The sequence below is a fragment of the Hemiscyllium ocellatum genome, chromosome 10 (genome assembly GCF_020745735.1).
Source record: "Hemiscyllium ocellatum isolate sHemOce1 chromosome 10, sHemOce1.pat.X.cur, whole genome shotgun sequence".
Taxonomy (NCBI): Eukaryota; Metazoa; Chordata; class Chondrichthyes; order Orectolobiformes; family Hemiscylliidae; genus Hemiscyllium; species Hemiscyllium ocellatum.
The window spans coordinates 70924693-70944907 of record NC_083410.1 but is presented as its reverse complement, the minus strand read 5'-3'; the positions used below and the strand labels follow the sequence as shown (position 1 = coordinate 70944907).

The 20215-nt window shown below is 42.3% G+C and overlaps 1 protein-coding gene across 3 annotated transcripts in view; it reads right to left on the bottom strand.

The window, feature by feature from the left end:
• The window catches only part of snx9b (sorting nexin 9b), a 145761-nt gene that overhangs the window by 29562 nt on the left and 95984 nt on the right, over window positions 1–20215 (bottom strand). For all 3 annotated transcript variants that reach the window (XM_060831592.1, XM_060831594.1, XM_060831593.1), the window contains 4 exons: window positions 19686–19803; window positions 15373–15503; window positions 5933–6036; window positions 5602–5705 (listed from right to left, as the gene is read on the bottom strand). In XM_060831592.1, coding sequence (XP_060687575.1) covers window positions 5602–5705; window positions 5933–6036; window positions 15373–15503; window positions 19686–19803 — 457 coding nt within the window. The remainder of the gene's footprint in view (window positions 1–5601; window positions 5706–5932; window positions 6037–15372; window positions 15504–19685; window positions 19804–20215) is intronic.

Sequence of the window (20215 nt, the reverse complement as noted above, 5' to 3'; positions counted from 1 at the left end):
CATTGGAGGCAGTGCAGGAGTTTTACAAGAATGGTTCAAAGGATGAGGAACGAGTTATGATGATAGATCAGAAAATTGGAGCAAAGAAGGCCAAGAGAAGATCTGATAGAAATAGTGAAGATCATGAGAGATTCAGAGCAAAGAGAGAGAAACAATTCCCACTTGGGAAAGAATAAATAAGAGGGCACAGATTTAAAAGTCATTCATAAAACAAGTGTTTTTAATGCAGCAAATGGTTGGAGTCTTGAATACACTACCTGATAATATGGTGGAAAGGGGTTCAAGGCATCGGAAGGAAATTAGTGGTTATTTGAAAATGAACAAAATTTAGCATTATGAGGAGAAGGTAAGAAAATAGAACTAAACAAATGTTCATTCAGATAGCCAATCCAGTCGCAACTTGCCAAAAAGCTTCCTTCTCCATCATGATAATTTTGTTATTCTATCAAAGTGGAAAACTTCACATTTACCCACATTATGGTCGATCTGCGAATTTTTCTCCCCCCATTCACTGGATTTATTTATATCCCTCTGCAGACTCCTGAGACCCTCTTCACAAATTGCTTTCCACCTTTGCTCTCTTGATCAACAGCAAATTGGCGACAATACACCCTATCCTTCATATATATTGTAAACAGTTGAGACCCTAGCATTGATCTCTATGCCACTCCATTAGAATCTATCATCCTGAAGATGATGCACATATTCTGACACTGTTTCCTGTAGGTTAGCCAATCTTCAATCCAGTCGAAGGAGCAGGAGAATTGACGTTTCGGGCATGAGTCCTGCTCCTTGGATGCTGCCTGACCTGCTGCGCCTTTCCAGCAACTCATTTTCAGCTCTGATCTCCAGCATCTGCAGTCCTCACTTTCTCCTCTATCCAGTCTAACATACTATCACTATCGGTGGGAGCAATCACTTTGTAACGAGTATGACTGTCCACCTGAGATTCTGTGTCACTGGTCATGGGTTCTGTGCGTCATTGTGTCGTTGTTGAACCTAACCCTCAAGCCACATCTCCAATCACACTTTTGGCAGGTATTTCCAAGATACAGAACTGGTTCTTGTACTTGAGATCATTTACGTTCCTTTCTCCACCCTCCAACATGTAATCAAGGGCTCTCGAAGAATCGTGTCCCTTATTACAAGAATTTCCTCCAAGTCAATTTCTTCTACTTGAAGGTCTCCTATGCACTGATAATCATGTTGCATTTCACCAGGGAAGCCTTCAGGGAGTCTTTATAATACTCCGTTTGCCCTCCTGTCGGTCCAGCACCTTCTTTGAGCTGGGTGAAGAGGATTTCCTTTGACACTCAATGCCAGTATCATAATCACATGGCCAGTCCAGGCAAGTTGGATTCAGATTATCATTGCCTCAGTTCTGGTGCTATTAACTGCTTCAAGAATGATGTTAGTACGCCAGTCCTCCCAGCTGATGCAGAGAATCTGTCTCCAACAACATTGATAGTACCTGAAGTCCGTCGAAGTACCATCTTTAGGTAGTTCAAGTTTTGGCATCAAAAAGAAGAGTCAGAAAAATGACTGTCTTATACACAAAGATCTCTATATTAGTACAAGTGTCATGGTCATTGAACATGTGCAAGGTGGCCCTTGCAATCTGGCTATGTTGAACCACCACATCAATGTCGGCCTCAGGTGAGAGGTAGCTTTTCGAGAGGGGAAACGTTCCACATTTGAGAGGATTTCTCCATTGATTTTAATGGAGTGATGGATCAGAACTTGACCTGGGATGAGTTGGTAAAGGATTTATGTCTTCTTGAGGCTGAGGCTGAGACAAATACTTCAGTATTCTTCCACAAAGGCATCAAGTAAGACTCGAAGATTCTCTTCAGAGTGCAGAGATGACACTGTAATCTGCAAACTGATGTTCCACAAGTGTGGGTGGTGTTGCTTTCTTCTTGGATTTCAACCAGTTGAGATTGACTATAGGATAGATGGAAAACTTTCAATGTCCACACCACTGGGAAGCTTGTTGTTAACTAGATGAAAAATGGTGGCAAAGATGGAAAAAAAAAGAGTGGGGACAATGACACATCCTTGCCTGACCATGCCTTGTCCTCAAAGGATTCTATCATATTACTTCAGTGATGACCAATGGCAACATCTGGTCATGGAAGAGACAAAGGATATTGATGAATTTCACTGGACAACTAGCCTTTGACAGACTCATATACAGTACTTACTGATTCACTAAGTCAAAGCTTCAGTCAGGTCGATGAAGGCCACGTAAGTGTTGATCCTGGTATTTCTCTAGAAGTTGCCAGGCTGTGAAAATCATGCCTGTAGTTCCACAGTTTGGTCAGAAGTCACACTAGCTTTCAAGCAGGATATCCACAGAGTCTGGGAGAAGGCACCTAAGCGATGATTTGGGTGATGATCTTCCCAGGGATGGAGAGTTTGACATTCCTTGATAGTTTCCACTGTTTACTTTGTCTCCTTTTATTGAACACTGTGATGATGGTAGCAGCCCAGAGAGCAGCAGGGATACCTTCTTTGTCCCAGATTTTCAGGAGAAATTCTTCTTACTCCTACAGCTTTTCCATTCTTCATGTGTCTAATAGAGTCTTCAACTTCTGCCACACTAGGTGGAAGTCAGAGCTCACGTTTGATGGTAAATTGGGGGATTTCCTCAAACACATCCGCATGGTAGATTGTATCACACTTTAGGATTTTAAGTGTTTACTCCATTAAAGGCTGATTTTTTTCGCTGTCTCTCAAAAGGGTGTCTTCCTTTCTCTGTAACAGTTTGAAGCAAAGGGTGTTGGGTCCATATATTGCCTTGGTGGCACTGAAAAAAATGCACGTGTCATGCTGTCAGCCATGGAATTACAGCTCTTTAGCTTTCTCAGTCAGAGGTTCTTTATTTCCCTAGTTCCTTGTAACTCCGACTTTGTTGTTTGGTGAGCTTTCCTATTCTTGTCAATGAGGGCTTGGACGATATGGTCATTCTCAACGAACAAGTTTTGTGAGTTTCCTAGTCTCTTAGCCAATGGTTTCTTCACACTAAGAAGATGGCTGTTTTCAGTTCTTTCCAGATTTCGTCCATTCCATTAGAATGAACTCTTCGGAGATTTTGGTGAAGAAATTGATAATAGTTCAGTAGCTGCTTGGCTCTTGAACTTTGTTCTTGATTCTTCAACATTGAGCTTTTCCTAAACTGTTTCTTCATCTTCAGCTGTGTCTAGTAGTATTTGATGGACATTGAGAAGCAGATGAGCCAGTGCTCTGTCCAGCAGTTATACTAACACCATGAATTTTCTAGTAACATTCTACATGACACCTTATCTATCCCTTTTGGAAATGGCAAAAGGTAAATGATATCAATCATCCCATGAAACAAAAAGCTACAACTCAAATGAGGGAATGAATAAGAGCATGAGACCAGAGAGCAAAATAAGGAATAAGGCACAAGGTTCCTTATGAAATGAACAAAAATGTTGCTGAAACTGAAGAACTAGAAGGGAGAAATAAAACAAATGGAATAGTGAGGAGTTAGAATAAAAGGTGAGACAAAGAGGGGCAAATGAGAGAGTATTAAGTCATGAGAAATTCAAAATCAGCATTATGAAAAGGAATACAACTGTGTAATGCAGGAAAGAGGAGCATGAAACAAACTATTATAGATATAAGATTATAAGGATTGTTTTGGAATATCTTGAAGAAAAAAATAATGAAAGAAAAGGTTCATGTGACCTATTCAGAATTCTAACAACATTTAGCTTAGTTGCTAAATGATTTAAGGGAGACTAGGTTGTTCATCCTATTCATCCCTTATAAACAATGGCAAAACATTTATGCTGATAGTAAACAGACTAGCTTCCAAAGTACCTGGAAAAAGTGTTGAGAATGTCAGGTTTTATAAATTGCTTTACTTTAAAACTGTTCATTTAATTTGAAAATTGAATAGCCTTGCAAGTTAGAGGTTATTTAGCATTCTGTGTGTACACAAAGACCCACATAATTCTTGGAGAGGCAGAGAGTTTGGCTGAAAACCCATATTAATATTTTACTTCAGTCTTGGTATGGATTGTGAAGGAGAAAGTAGATATAGCAAAGGTCCTTTAAAATAGATTGGCAGCACTAAGTAGAAAATTATTTACTCTGGCTATAATTCATTTGAGGGAGAAAGGATGGAAATTCTTCTTGGGTGTGTGCAATTGTGTTAGACTACTGAAGGAATTTAAATTCTGCACCCCGTTCAAAAAGCAGGGGGTGATATGTATAGCTGTATTGGCCAATTAGTCTAACATGCTGGTGGAAAAACATTGAGACACCATAATCAGAAATGAAATTGTTACTTGAAAAATCATGAGTTAATTAATAATTGCTAGAGTGTAAGGTGTTACAATCAAATGGTGTTTACCTAACTTATTTGTGTACATTCATAAAATAGTGGAGTAGATGGAAGAAAGGATGATGCTGTGTGAGTAAGCTTTGAAATGAGATTTGGTAAAGAAATACATAATACCAAAACTGAAGCCATGGAATTTAACACTACCTGAAAATGATATTGGCTAAGGGACAGAAAGTAGCATTGAGTGATTAATTTTCTTAGATTGGAGGGAAGTGCATTCTAGTGACTCTGGGATTTTTGTTGGAATCACTGCACTTTTTGATATATGTTAACACCTATGAGATCTGTACACAAAACATAACTTGAAATACTGGAGATAAAACAAACCTTTGAAATGTAATTTTAAGAGAATGGAAAGGGTAATAAAACACTTCAGGAAAATAGACCGTTTAATGGGTAGACACATGCCAGATAAAATTTAATGCAGAGAATAGTAAAATTATTAAATCTAGATAAGAAGGGTAGAAAAGAAGTGTAAATAAAAACCGAATACTATTCCAAATAGGGTTGCAGAAGGTATATGGTCTTTATAGGTGGTAGGTCAAAATAGGAAAGCTGTTTAAAACAGAATATGGGGATGGCTTTTCTTTTGAAAAATAGAGGAATAGAGAACAAAACCAAAAGAAGTAATTAAATTTTTTATAAAGTTGGGCGTGATTGGGCCCCAGAAGGAGCAGGTTTCAGGAAAGACATCAATGACCTTGGACAGCAGGTTTCAAAGGTGAAATACTTCAATTATGTAGACAAAAACTATTCTCCTAATAGCCAAGAATTTTTAAAGAAAGGATTCAATGGTGAAAGTATTTGAAATTTTGAAGGATTTAGTAATACAAACAAGAATAATCTGTTTGCAGAAGAATGGGAACGAATGGTAACAAATGAAGGTAGTGACAAAAGAACCAGCTAATGAGGAAACTTTGATACACAGCAAGTAATGCCATGAACTGGAATGCACTGTCAGAATGGGTGGTGGAAGCAGATTCAATAACATCTTTCAGAAGATAATTGGATATATACTTGGGAGTGAAAAACTACACAGAGTTAAGAGGGAAGAATAAAGGGAATAAAACCAGTTAGACAATTCTTTCCCACATAAGCTGGGCCAAGTGATCTTTATTTGTATGTCCTATTCCATATATTCTAAGGTCAGACAAAGCATTTTGCCACAATGATTTTTCAAAGACTTTGAACAGATATAAAAAGTTAAACAAACTTTTCATACCCACCTCCTGCACAGCTTTTCCAATGTTCCTGTCCCACACTGAGCAGCTCTTTAACCCCATCATCCATGGCTTTTGTAAACTTACTAAACATTTCAACCTTCTGTTCTCTGCAGGGTCAAATGCACAAAACGTGACTTGATTTTTTTCTGAATATGTATGTAAATTAACTGAACAATGGGAATTGTATAGAGGAGGAAACTCAATCAAAAAGGCATAGGAGATGCAGAAGGGGAAGAGCAGAAATTTATACTTATCACACAGATTAGTTCAGCTTTTAAATTAGTAATTTTCAAATTATTAGCAGTTAACTTGGAACAGTAAAATTAATACATACGCCTCGAGCAGACCAATATCTTCTGCTGGTGGCTCCATTGTTGAAAAGATCATGATACCAACAACATCATCCTTTTCAGTTTTCCTCTTTCCTAATTTCCATTCCTTCAGTGAATAAAGGAGACAGAAATACAAATAAAAGTGAGAAAAAAAACCTGAACTCTTTTCAATTTGTTTCCTTTTCCTGATTGTGTTTAAGGGCAGCCCATTCAAAACAAAGAACACCAATTAGCATTTTTCTTTCTAATCTTTGGTTGTTACAACTGTGTAGATAAAATCTGGACAAACAACACAACAATTACAGCTTGTGGTGAAAGCTAAAAATAGTCTTCAGTGACTGCTGCCAGCAAGAAAAGATACAACAGCTTTCTAGATGCATCGAGAGTCAAAGTGCTTATAGTTCACAACTGGCATGGTGCCATAGACCTAGGACTAGTGTATTTGGCTCCAAATTTCAGAATAGAGATCTGTACAAAAAAACAGAGAAGGAACAATTAGAGGAATGTCAGCTCAGTGAGGCATCCATAAGATAGTACTGTGATCCTAAATGGAAGCAAAAACCATTAGTTATTCTCAGACGGAGATTTGAGCCAGAATTGAGATTTGCGTGAATATTTGCTGAGTCTATGTTGAGTTCAAAACATCAAACTATTTTATACCACAATAAATTCCAAGACCACAGCAACGGTTAAGAAAATTTCCCCATGCTACCCTATTCCAATGAACCATCTTCCTTTCTTAAGCCTGCCTTTCTGGAAACCTATCTACCTCTAGCTGAAAATATACATTCAGTGTAGATTCTAAAATAAAACATCATGCATGATCAGTATTATTGAATTCTTTGAAGTAGTAACAGAATGATTAGCCAAGGATTATAAAGCAGTTAAGTTTACAAATTGCAAACCTATTACTAATGTCAAATAAGAGTTCTTATCCAGAAAGCTAGTTGAAGGACAGAACTGTAGCCAATGTTTGTATACCTTTATATTTATTTTCAAATTTCCACATTACCAAGCAAACACTAGACAATCAGCTACCATTAGTTATTTTAAATCAACCTGTTCAGACATGCTACAATACATTTAACTGGGTGAGGGGGATCTTGAGCCTCGTGTGAAGCGCTGCTTTGATGTTTCTTCCGGTATTTGAAGCAGCGCTTCACACGAGGCTCCAACAGCACTGATGATGTTCCCTAGCCAGGGAACGAAACGTTTTCAGCAAAAACTTCCAGCTCGGCGAGCAGAACCACAACAACGGATACCCAAGCTACAAATCTTCAATCAGATTTTTTTTGTCCCAGTAGTCTTGAGATAACTGTCAAAGACCAGGGTATTTGAATTGGATGATACACTGGAGGTAGTATTGCCTTTCTAACTTTGTCAGGCAGAGATAATTGAGGCATTAGCATGGTTTAGAGGAAATACAAGAAAGACCAGGAACTCTAGGTAGTGAAACATCAGAATCAGGTGATACTCAGTTTCTGTTAAGGCAACCAAGCAAGAGAGAGAACAAAGGAACTGAAGATGGCAGAAAGAGCTAAAGAAAGACCAGAGAAAGGTAAGAAAAGCAAAACTGAATTAAAGGAATAGAAAATGGAATTGAAAATACAACATAGAAAACTAGAATTAAAACAGCAGAGAGAAAAATGAGGGAATATGAATATTAGATTAAAAAGGACACAGGTAAAACAAAAGACGACAGATGCTCATGCAGGCTTTATTGAGCAGAATCCAAGACATAATTTGAAATCCAGGAAGGAAACGTTTAAGTTTACTTAAGCCCTACCAAAATTTGAGAAAATAGCTAGAAAAGTGAATTGGGCAAAAGAGAGTGATGGAGTTGTTCATGCAGTGTACATTGGCAGGTGAGGTAAGGGTGACTTGTCCTTCATAATCCTGACAAACTACCTCAGACTATGAAGTAAACAAAAAATTATACTGGCTTCATACGAGTTTGTGCCTGTGGCATATAGACAAAGGTTCCAGAATTCTAATTCAAGGAAATTCTATAGCTAAGAGACCAGAGTAAACACTGTATGATGCAGTAATAGTACACAAGGTCACAGAGATATGAAAGGTTTTTGATAAAAGGGAAGATAACTCCTTTTTCTTCAAAGAAGCATTCTAGCCCAAAACAGTACTTAGTTACAAGGACTAATCAAACTCAAAGTGTTAGTAAATGCAATTGGTAGAGGGTATGAACTGTTCTTCTTGATGGTGGAATCAATGATTGGGAGCTTAGATTTAAGTTAAGGAGATTTGAGGAAAAAAACCTTTTCACCTAGACAGTGGTGGGAATTTAGAACTCGCCGTCTGTAAGGATGGTAGAGGCAGAAACTCCCTTAACATCAGCAGTATTCAGATGTGCATTGTGATGCCAAGGTGTACAAGGCAATGGAATGAAAATGAGATTAGATTAGTTAAATGGTTGTTCTTGATGGATCAAAGAGCCCTTTTCTGCATTCTAGATCTCTATAACTAGTTCCTTTGTACAAGACCTAATTGAAGTGTGACTTTTCTTTGGGACTAGTAAGAGTAATTAAGAAATTACTTTTGAAATAAATTGATTTGCTCCTGGAGAACGATTTAACAGGAGTGAAATTTATAGCTTCACCTGTAATTATGGTTAAAGAGATAAAGTTGCAAGAACAGGTATTTTCTCACCATGCTAGAAATGGCTAAACACAGTCACAAGAGGTCACAGTGATATAAGCATATGTTAGGGTAGCTGACATTCTACCCTTGAATGAGGATAATTTCTAATGAACAATGTTTGGCTTTTCTTTCTTCAGTGTCAATTAACAAAGACAACTAGAGTTAAGTCAAGTTAACACACACAGTTCACACTGGAGTTGAATAGTTGTAGAAATTATATTAAAAATTGAATTCTGATAAGGAAATGGAGAGTTTCACAGACTGATGGATGAAGAATAGAAAGTTGTTCATCAAATAATGGTGCCGCCTAGATATCATGAAGGAATACAGCAGGTAAGATACGAAATTCCTCCGGCAGGAAATATAGGAATTTAAAAATACAGGCATCAGTAAATAAAGTGTTTATATGGTCAAAACTTCAAAAACATAAAATCTGTAAAATATGTCATACACTTAGGTGGTTAGGTTTTGAAACTTGAAAGGGTTCAGAAAAGATTCACAAGTACGTTGCCAGGATTGGAGGATTTGAGCTATAGGGAGCAGTTGAATAGGCTGGGACTGTTTTCCCTGCAGTGGAGGCTCAGACAAGGTCTCCTCCCTGGGGTAGGGAATCCCAGAACTAGAGGGCATAGGTTTAGGGTGACGGGAAAAATATAAGAGATCTAAGGGACAACTTTTTCTCGCAAAGGGCGGTGAGTATGGAATGGGTTGTCAGAGGAAGTGGTGGAGGCTCATACAATTGTAACTCTTAAAAGGCATCTGGATGGTATATGAATAGGAAGGGTTTGGAGGGATATTGGCTGGGTACTGGTAGGTGGGACTAGATTGGGTTGGGCTATCTGATTGGCATGGATGAGTTGGACTGAAGGGTCTGTTTCTGTGCTGTATATCTCTGACTTTGGTAGGAAAGTCTCATCATGTAATGAAACAAGCAATTTTTGGAGAACTATTTAGCAAAGTGTGAATTGGCTCTCTGACCATTACCAAAAGCAGAAGCAAGACAAAAATATATCCTTACCATGATGGATATGATAACTCTCTTCCCAGAAGCTATTCCTTTGTGGGCAACTGCAGCTCGGGTAGTGGTGGAAAAGTTAACTCAATATTTTTTAAAACTAATTATAGACTAATAATTTGCTATCAGAGATTCCCCAAAATAATCTAGTGGGTTTAGACCACTTTAATTAATCATTATTGTGAGACTGAAGGTTGATAAAATTGATTGGGGAAGAGGTTCCTAAACCAAAAGACAAATCCTTCACATTTCTCACCCTAATACAATTAGTAACAAATCACTAGAACACTTAATCCCGCTTACAAATCGGTCCCTTAAGTGTTCATTTCTCTATAACTAGCAGCACTCACCTCAATCACAGGATTTCAGGCTAAAGTCCCAATCCTGGACCTGAATACAAAAGGTGAAGGCTGACACTTCAGTGTAGTACAGCAAATGTATTACACTTGTCAGAAGTTCTGTCTTTCAAATGAGAAATAAATAGTGGGCAGCACGGTGGCACAGTGGTTAGCATTGCTGCCTCACAGCTCCAGAGATCCAGGTTCAATTCCCACCTCAGGCAACTGTCTGTGTGGAGTTTGCACATTCTCCCCGTCTCTGCGTGGGTTTCTGCAAGTGCTCCGGTTTCCTCCCACAGTCCGAACACTGTGCAGGTCAGGTGAATTGGCCATGTTAAATTGCCCATGGTGTTAGGTGAAGGGGTAAGTGTAGGGGAATGGGTCTGGATGGGTTGCTCTTCGGTAGACTTGTTGGGCCGAAGGGCCTGTTTCCACACTGCAAGTAAGTAAGTAATCTAAAACAATTCTCATCTGCTCGTACAGGTCTTGTAAAAGATCCAGTTTTTAGAAAAGCAATGCTTCCTGTATCATAACAATGACTACACTTCATTATGTCAAAAATGCTATACAAATGGAAGTCTCTCTTCTTCCTATAGAGGCAACCGTTGCCCTACAGTAAGCCTAGATCAGGTCATAGAATGAAGAAGCCCAGAGACCCCAATCTCCAGCCCAAAGGGTGGTTGTCAGGTTGAATGTCAAGTAGCAACAGGACAAAGCTTTAATTGGCCATGTAAATGTTTCAGTTAGCATCCAGGATTGAGGGCTGGCTTCCGCCTTCACCTTGTTGGCGAGATGCCAGCAGTGACAGGAATACTATGGTCATGGCATGATCGCGCTATCTCATGCTCATTATTTCAGACTCAAAAAAAATGCTAGATTATATTACAAAGGAACATAAAAAATAGGTGCAGGAGTAGGCCATTCAGCCCTTCCAGTCCACACCACCATTTAATACGACCGTGGCTGAACATGCAACCTCAGTATCCCATTCCCGCCTTCTCCCTGTACCCCTTGATCCCTTTAGCCACAAATGCCACGTCCAGCTCCATTGAACATATCTAATGAACTAACCCCAAAAGCTTCCAGTGGGACAGAATTCCACAGGTTCACAAGTCTGAGTGAAGAAATGCTTCCTCATCTCAGTCCTGAATGGCTTACACCTCATCTTTAGACTCTAACCCCTAATTCTGAACTTCTCCAATATCAGGAACATTCTTTCTGCATCTAGCCTGTACAGTCCCATCAGGATTTTTAGGTTTCTATGAGATCCCCCCTCGTGCCTCTAAATTCCAACGAATACAGGCCCAGCTGATTCAGTCTTTCCTAATGTGCCAGTCCTACTATCCCAGGAAGCAGTCTGGTGAACCTTCATTGGACTCCCTCAATAGCAATAATGTCCTTCATCAAACAAGCAGACCAAATCTGCACACGACACTCAAAGTGTGGCCTCACCAAAGCCCTGTATAACTGCAGCAAGACATCCTTACTCCAATACTCAAACCCTCTCTCACTATGAAGGACAGCATGCCATTAGCTTTCCTCACTGCCTGCTGCACCTGCATGCCACCATGAGTGACTGTTCCACCATGACATCAAGGTCTCATTGCACCTCATCTTATCCTAAACTGCCACCATTCAGATAGTAATCAGCCTTCCTGCTTTTGTGACCAAAGTGGATAACCCCATTACATTGCATTTTCCAAGTATTGCCCACTCAGCCAGTCTGTCCAAATCACCCTGGAGCCTCCTAGCATCCTCCTCACAGCACACCCTGCCACCCAGGTTAGTGTCATCTGCAAATTTACTCTCACGCAGGTGCAAGAGTAACAGGATAGTTGTTATAGGGGACTTTACCTTTCCAAATATTGACTAAAAATACTATAGTTCGAGCACTTTATATGGGTCAGTTTTTGTGCATAGTGTGCAGGATGGTTTTCTAACACAGTATGTAGAGAAGCCAAAATGGGGCGAGGCCACATTGGTACTGGGTAATGAGCCTGGCCAGGTGTAAAGTTTGGGAAGTAGGTGAGTACATTGATGACAGTGACCACAATTCGGTTCTGTTTCCTTTAATGATAGAAAGGGATAGGTATATACTGCAGGGGAAAAGGCAATTATGATGCGATAAGGCAAGATTTAGGGAGGGAATGGGTACAATTGAAATGCGGAGCTTATTCAAGGAACAGCTACTTATCAGGCAAGGAGGAAGTGGTCGAGCAAGGGAGCCATAGTTTACTGAAGAAGTTGACTCTTGTCAAGAGGAAGTGGAAGGCTAATGTAAGGATGAGATGTGAAGACTCAGTCAGGGTGCTTGGGTGCTACAGGTTAGCCAGGAAAGACCTAAATTGAGTTATGAAGAGCCAGGAAGGGACACAAGTCGTCGTTGGCAGGGAGGATCAAGGTAAACCCTAAGCTTTCTATACGTACATCAGGAATAAAAGAATAACTAGAGAAACCTTAGGGCCAAACAAAGGATAGTAGTGGGAAGCTGTGCATCGAATCAGAGGAGATAGGGGAAGCGCTAATGAATATTTTTCGTTAGTATTCACACTAGAAAAAGATAATATTGTTGAGGAAATACTGAGATACAGGCTACTAGACTAGATGGGATTGACGTTGGCAAGGAGGAGGTGTTAGCAATTCTGGAAAGTGTGAAAATAAATGTCCCCTGGGCCGGATGGGATTTTTCCTTGGATTCTTTGGGAAGCCAGAGAGAAGATTGCAGAGCCTTGGCTTTGATACTTATGTCATCATTGTCTACAGGAATAGTGCCAGAAGACTGGAAGATAGCAAATGTGGTCCCCTTGTTCAAGAAGGGAAGTAGAGACAACCCTGATAGTTATAGACCAGTGGGCCTTACTTTGGTTGTTGGTAAAGTGTTGGAAAAGGTTAGAAGAAATAGGATTTATCATCATCATCCAGAGAGGAATAAGTTGAATAGGGATAGTCAACATGGTTTTGTGAAGGGTAGGTCGTGCCTCACAAACCTTATTGAGTTCTTCGAGATGGTGACCAAACAGGTGGATGAGGGTAAAGCAGTTCATTTGGTGTATATGGATTTCAGTAAGGTTTATGATAAGGTTTCCCATGAAAGGCTATTGGGATAGAGGGTGATTTAGTGGTTTGAATCAGAAATTGGCTAGCTGAAAGACAGAGGGTGGTGGTTGATGAGCAATGGTCACCCTGGAGTTCAGTTACTACCATTGTTGCAGGCAGTACGTTCCACGCCCCTACTACTGAGTAAAGAAACTACCTCTGACATCTGTCCTACATCAATCACCCCTCAATTTAAAGCTATGTCCTCTTGTGCTAGCCATCACCCTCCGAGGAAAATGGCTCTCACTGTCCACCCTATCTAACCCTTTGTCTACCTTGTATGTCTCAATTAAGTCACCTCTCAACTTTCTCTCTAACAAAAAAAACAGCCTCAAGTCCTTCAGCCTTTCCTCATAACACCTTCCCTTCATACCAGGCAACATCCAAGTAAATCTCCTCTGAACCCTTTCCAAAGCTTCTTCATCCTTCCTATAATGTGGTGACCTCGTATCGTGATGGCTAGCACGAGAGGACATAGCTTTAAATTGAGGGGTGATAGATATAGGACAGATGTCAGAGGTAGTTTCTTTACTCAGTAGTAGGGGCGTGGAACGTACTGCCTGCTGGTGTACCGCAAGAATCTCTTTTGGGGCTACTGCTGTTTATCATTCTTATAAATGACCTAGATGAGGGCATAGAAGGATGGGTTAGTAAATGTGCGGATGACAGTCAGGTTGGTGGAGTTGTGGATAGTGCCGAAGGACGTTGCAAGTTATAGAGGGACATAGATAAGCTGCAGAGCTGGGCTGAGAGGTGGCAAATGGAGTTTAATGTGGAAAAGTGTGAGGTGATTCACTTTGGAAGGAGCAAGAGGAATAAAGAGTACTGGGTTAAATGGTAAGATTCTTGGTAGTGTAGATGAGCAGAGAGATCTCGGTGTCCATGTACATAGATCCTTGAAAAGTTGCCATCCAGGTTGATAGGGTTGTTAAGACTGAAAATGTGTTGCTGGAAAAGCGCAGCAGGTCAGGCAGCATCCAAGGAACAGGAGATTCGACATTTCAGGCATTAGCCCTTCTTCAGGAATCTGACCTGCTGCGCTTTTCCAGCAACACATTTTCAGCTCTGATCTCCAGCATCTGCAGACCTCACTTTCTCCCCGAGGGTTGTTAAGACGACATACGGTGTGTTAGCTTTTATTGGTAGAGGAATTGAGTTTTGGAGCCAAAAGGTCAAGCAGCTATACAAAACTCTGGTGTGATTGCACTTGGAGTATTGCGTACAGCACGAGAGGACATAGCTTTAAATTGAGGGGTGATAGATATAAGACAGATGTCAGAGGTAGCTTCTTTACTCAGCAGGGACATGGAACGTACTGCCTGCAACAATGGTAGACTCTCCAACTTTAAGGGCATTTAAATGGTCATTGGATAGACATCTGGATGAAAACAGAATAGTGTACGATAAATGGGCTTCAGATTGGCTCCACAGGTCGGCGCAACATCAAGGTTCGAATGGCCTGTACTGTGCTGCAATGTTCTATAAATTTGGAGATAATGTATTCAATTCCTTCATTCCTTCCTAGGGCGGCACGGTGGCACAGTGGTTAGCACTGCTGCCTCACAGCGCCAGGGACCTGGGTTCAATTCCCGCCTCAGGCGACTGACTGTGTGGAGTTTGTACGTTCTCCCCGTGCCTGCGTGGGTTTCCTCCGGGTGCTCCGGTTTCCTCCCACAGTCCAAAGATGTGCGGGTCAGGTGAATTGGCCATGCTAAATTGCCCGTAGTGTTAGGTAAGGGGTATGGGTGGGTTGCGCTTCGGCGGGTCGGTGTGGACTTGTTGGGCCGAAGGGCCTGTTTCCACACTGTAAGTAATCTAATATTGTAGTCTGCAACATTTTAGTAATTTGCAATTGCTGCAACACATAATAATAGAATTCATTAGCATTTCATTGTTCACCAAAAAACTGCTCAAGTAAAATTTGATTTATGGTTCAATATGGAATGATATTGGGGCAATTTAAAATTTTATGCTGTTAACAATTCAGTATAAAACAACACACAATGATGTGGACATTAGGACAAAGCACATTAAAAAAGTCATTGATTGGAAGTTATTACTAAATTATGAGAACTACAAGATACCAAGGCAAGAAAATATGAAGGTTCTTGAAAAATCCTTTAACTTGTATATAAAAAGCTTAATCTATCAACAAAGGTAAAGTCACCTTCACCTTAGCAAACCACAGGACAGCTCTCTCATTAGAGTCACCACACCTCAGACAAAGGGAGAGGTTGAGAAAAGGTGTCCTTCATTGTGCTAACTGACTGCCTCCCTTCTTTAGAAATGTATATCAATGCTCTCACTGCTAACTATTCAGTTACTTTACATTTCCTACCTTTTCATCCCGGCAAGTGATGAACAGCTGGAATACCTCACTGTTTGAAATGACAGGATGATGGCACATTCTGTTCATCCAACTTTGCAACCTCTCCATTCGCATTTTGATGAATTCCTCTTCAAAACGCCCTTACCAGAATAAGCCAATTAAATATTTTTGATTAATGTCAAGTTTAAGCATAAATGCTTAGTGAAGTAAGGGTCAGTACTAAATGACAAGCAGTTTAAATCCAACAATCACACATGAATAGCAGTGCTACTCTGGATAAATCCAGTGAATATTTGATTAAAGCTGTTTTTCATTTTTCCTCTAATTACACAATTGTACTTCAGTAGATTTTTATTTCTTAAGAAATGAACGAGTTCTTCATACTCAGCATTGTAAGGAGAGGGAGAGAGGGGAAGCGGGGGGGGCAGAGAGGAGAGGGGGGGCGGAGAGGAGGGGGGGGGCGGAGAGGAGAGGGGGGGGCGGAGAGGAGAGGGGGGGGCGGAGAGGAGAGGGGGGGGCGGAGAGGAGAGGGGGGGGCGGAGAGGAGAGGGGGGGGCGGAGAGGAGAGGGGGGGGGGCGGAGAGGGAGAGGGGGGGGCGGAGAGGGGGGGGGCGGGAGAGGAGGGGGGGCGGAGAGAGGGGGGGCGGAGAGAGGGGGGCGGAGAGAGGGGGGCGGAGAGAGGGGGGGGCGGAGAGAGGGGGGGCGGAGAGAGGGGGGGGCGGAGAGAGGGGGGGCGGAGAGAGGGGGGGCGGAGAGAGGGGGAGGGGGGGCGGAGAGAGGGGGGGCGGAGAGGGGGGGGGCGGAGAGAGGGGGGGCGGGAGAGGGGGGGGCGGAGAGAGGGGGGGCGGAGAGAGGGGGGGCGGAGAGAGGGGGGGGCGGAGAGAGGGGGGGGCGGGAGAGGGGGGGGCGGAGAGAGGGGGGGCGGAGAGAGGGGGGGCGGAGAGAGGGGGGGGCGGAGAGAGGGGGGGGCGGAGAGAGGGGGGGGTGGAGAGAGGGGGGGGCGGAGAGAGGGGGGGCGGAGAGAGGGGGGGCGGAGAGAGGGGGGGCGGAGAGAGGGGGGGCGGAGAGAGGGGGGGCGGAGAGAGGGGGGGGCGGAGAGAGGGGGCGGAGAGAGGGGGGCGGAGAGGGGGGGGGGCGGAGAGGGGGGGGGCGGAGAGGGGGGGGCGGAGGGGGGGGGGGGCGGAGAGAGGGGGGGGCGGAGGGGGGGAAAGAGGGGGGGAAAGAGGGGGGGAGGATGAGGAGAAAGTGGGAGGGAAGGTGAGGATGAAGGGAGGCGGGGGGGCGGAGAGAAGGGAGGCGGGGGGGCGGAGAGAAGGGAGGCGGGGGGGCGGAGAGAAGGGAGGCGGGGGGGCGGAGAGAAGGGAGGCAGGGGGAGGGGGGAGACACACAGAGGGAGACACAGAGACAGCAAGCGTGAGCAAGATAGAGGCAGCAAGCACGAGGAGACTGAGACACAGGATCTACATGCATTTGCAAAGGCAAGGACTGGTTAAGGAGAACCAGCGTGACTTTCTGCATGGGAAATCATGTCTCTCAAACTTGGTTGAATTTTTTGAGACGATGGCCAAGTAGGTAGATGAAGGTGGACCGACAGACGTTATCTACATGGACTTTAGCATGGCCTTTGACAAGGTAGGGCACTAAAAGTGGTGGTCTAAAGGGCAGTAAAAAAGACCATCTAAAATTATAACTGAATCTTGATAAACTGAGCCAGTGAACTAAAGAATAGCAGATGGAGTTTAATTCAGTTAAATGCAAGGTGTTGCATTTTGATAGGACAAATCACAGCAGGACTTACAGTTAGTGGTAGGACCCTGCGGGGTGTTGCTGAACAGAGAGATTTAGGGTGCAGGTACATAGTTCCTTGAAAATGGCATCACAAGTAGACAGGGTAGTGAAGGTGGCGTTTGGCATACTTGCTTTCGTCAATCAGAGCACAGAATACAGAGTTGGGACGTCAGGTACAGGTGTACAAGACATTGGTAATCCACATTTGGAGTACTGCATACAATTCTGCTCACCTTACTCAAAGAAGGATGTTATTGAAACTGGAAGGTTTCAATTAGAAGGAGAGGCTGGATAAGCTGGCACTCTTTTTTTCCCCGGATCACAGGAGACTCAGATTTATAAAATCCTGAGGGGCATAGATTAGGTGAATAGCCAAAGTCTTTTCCGCAAGGTAGGAGAGTCCAAAGCTAGAGGGCATAATTTTAAAATGAGAGGGCTAGGTTTTAAAGGGACCAGGGGCAACTTTATTCACACAGACATCGGTGCATATATAGAGCGAACTGCCAGAGGAAGTGGTAGTGATAGAGACAGGTACAATTACAATTTTTAAAAAAGACATTTGTACAGGTACATGGATAGGATAGATTTACAGGGATATAGGCCAAATGCAGGTAAATGGGATCAGTTTAGGGTAGCATGGTGGCTCAGCAGTTAGTACTACTACCTCACAGCACCAGAGACCAGAGCTTGATTCCACCTTCTGCTAACTGTCTGTGTGGAGTTTACACATTCTCCCCATGTCTGCGTGGGTTTCAGCCAGGTGCTGTGGCTTCCTCCCACAGTCCAAAGATGTGCAAGTTAGGTAGATTGGCCATAGTTTTCAGAAAAGTGCAGGCTTGGTGAATTAGCCATGGGAAATGCAGGTTTACAGGAATGGGGTAAGGGAACTGGTCTGGGTGGGATATTCTTTGGAGGCTCAGTGACGACCCGTTGGGCTGAATAGCCTGTTTCCACACTGTAGTGATTCTATTATTCAGTTTCAGAAACCTAGTCAGCATAGACGAGAGAAAGGAAGGCAATGAATGCAAAGCAGAGCGAAGGGAGGTGAGAGAGTCAGCGACTGAGCAAGTATCACTACTGAGCAAGACAGTCAGCAATTAAACAAAACAGCTAGCTTGTCAGTGAGACAGTCAGTCAGAGAGATAGCGCGATACATAAGTGATGGCGAGAAACAGGCATAGAATAATAGTAAGGGGCATGCAAAGGCAGAGAGTGATTGAGAGAGGGAGACACAGGTGATATGGAAGACACAAACGCAGAGGCCATTAGAGAGAGCACAAGCATGCAAGAGGAACAGACACAGAAGCAACTCTGACAGTCGAACACATACATAGGCAGACTATAAGAGATTATAAAGACACAAGCAAAGGCTGGAGGTTGAGGGTTGCTTTTCAGACTGGAGACCTGCCACAAGGATCGGTACTGAGTCCGCTGCTTTTCATCATTTATATATATATTTATATATAGATACGAGCATAGGAGGTAGAGTTAGTAAGTTTGCAAATGACACCAAAATTGGAGGTGTAGTGGACAGCGAAGAAGATTACCTCAGATTACAACAGGATTTTGATCAGATGGGCCAAGATAAAATGCAAGGTGCTGCATTTTGGAAAAGCAAATCTTACCAGGACTTATACACTTAATGGTAAGGTCCTGTGGAGTGTTGATCCAAAGAAACCTTGGAGTGCATGCTCATAGTTCCTTGAAAGTAGAGTCACAGATAGATAGGATAGTGAAGATGATATTTGGTATGCTTTCCTTTATTGGTGAGAACATGGAGTTTGGGAGGTCATGTTGCGGCTACACAGGACATTGTTAGGCCACTTTTGGAATATTGTGTGCAATTCTGGTCTCCTTCCTGTTGGAAGGATGTTGTGAAACTTGAAAGGGTTCAGAAAAGATTTACAAGGATGTTGTCAGGGTTGGAGGATTTGAACTATAGGGAGAGGCTGAATAGGCGGAGGCTGTTTTCCCTAGAGCATCAAAGGCTAAGGGGTGACCTAGTAGGGGTTTATAAAATCATGAGGGGCATAGATAGGGTAAATAGACGAGGTCTTTTCCCTGGGGTGGGGAGAGTTCAGAACTAGAGGGCATAGGTTTAGGATGAGAGGGGAAGATATAAAAGGGACCTAATGGGCAACTTTTTCCACACAGAAGGTGGTGTGTGTATGGAATGAGCTACCAGATGAAGTGGTGGAGGCTGGTACAATTACAGCATTTAAAAGGCATCTGGATGGGTATATGAATGGGTATAAGCGTTTAGAGGGATATGAGCCGGGTGCTGATAAATGGGACTAGATTAGGTTCTAGTCCCATTTGACTAGATCTGGTCAGCATGGATGAGTTGGACTGAAGGTCTGTTTCAATGCTGTACATCTCTGACTCTAAACAGAGCACTGTAGACAAAGGCAATCATTCATACATTCATATACATACACACACACACACACACACACACGTAGAGTGCAATATAAAGAGATTAACAGGTATACAAAGAGAACATCCGACCACCGTATCGTATGTGATCCAATTACCTGCAACTTGCTTATCTGGAAGAGAAGGAATTGGAATGGCAGAACCAAACTTGATGAGCAGACGCTCACATAACCAGTCAAAATGTTTGTATCTGTGGTTGACTGATCGGTTAGTGTTCTGTTCACAAGAAACAACAATCAGAAGTGTTTTAAGATTTTTGCATTTTCCTTAAATCACCTAAATTTTATGGGTTTATAATCTTTAAATACCAGACAGATGGTTATAAAACTTTCATTAGTTATGATGCACAAAATCAAGAATTTAAACAGGTCATTAAAAATTACACCATGTTTGAATAAAATACAAAATGTAACCAGTTTCAAATTAAAATACAATGTTCTTAAAATACAATCTTTTATCTGTGTAACTCAGAGGAAAAGAACACACCACAAACTATTACTGTTCTGTAAACATTAACTAGATTCTTAAAGAACTGAAAGTAAATAAAAATTAAGCCGTTCAAACTTTTTCTTTACTGAAAGCTCAAGCTAGTTGCGTGCTGGAGAATTTATGCTGTTTCCAAGCAACA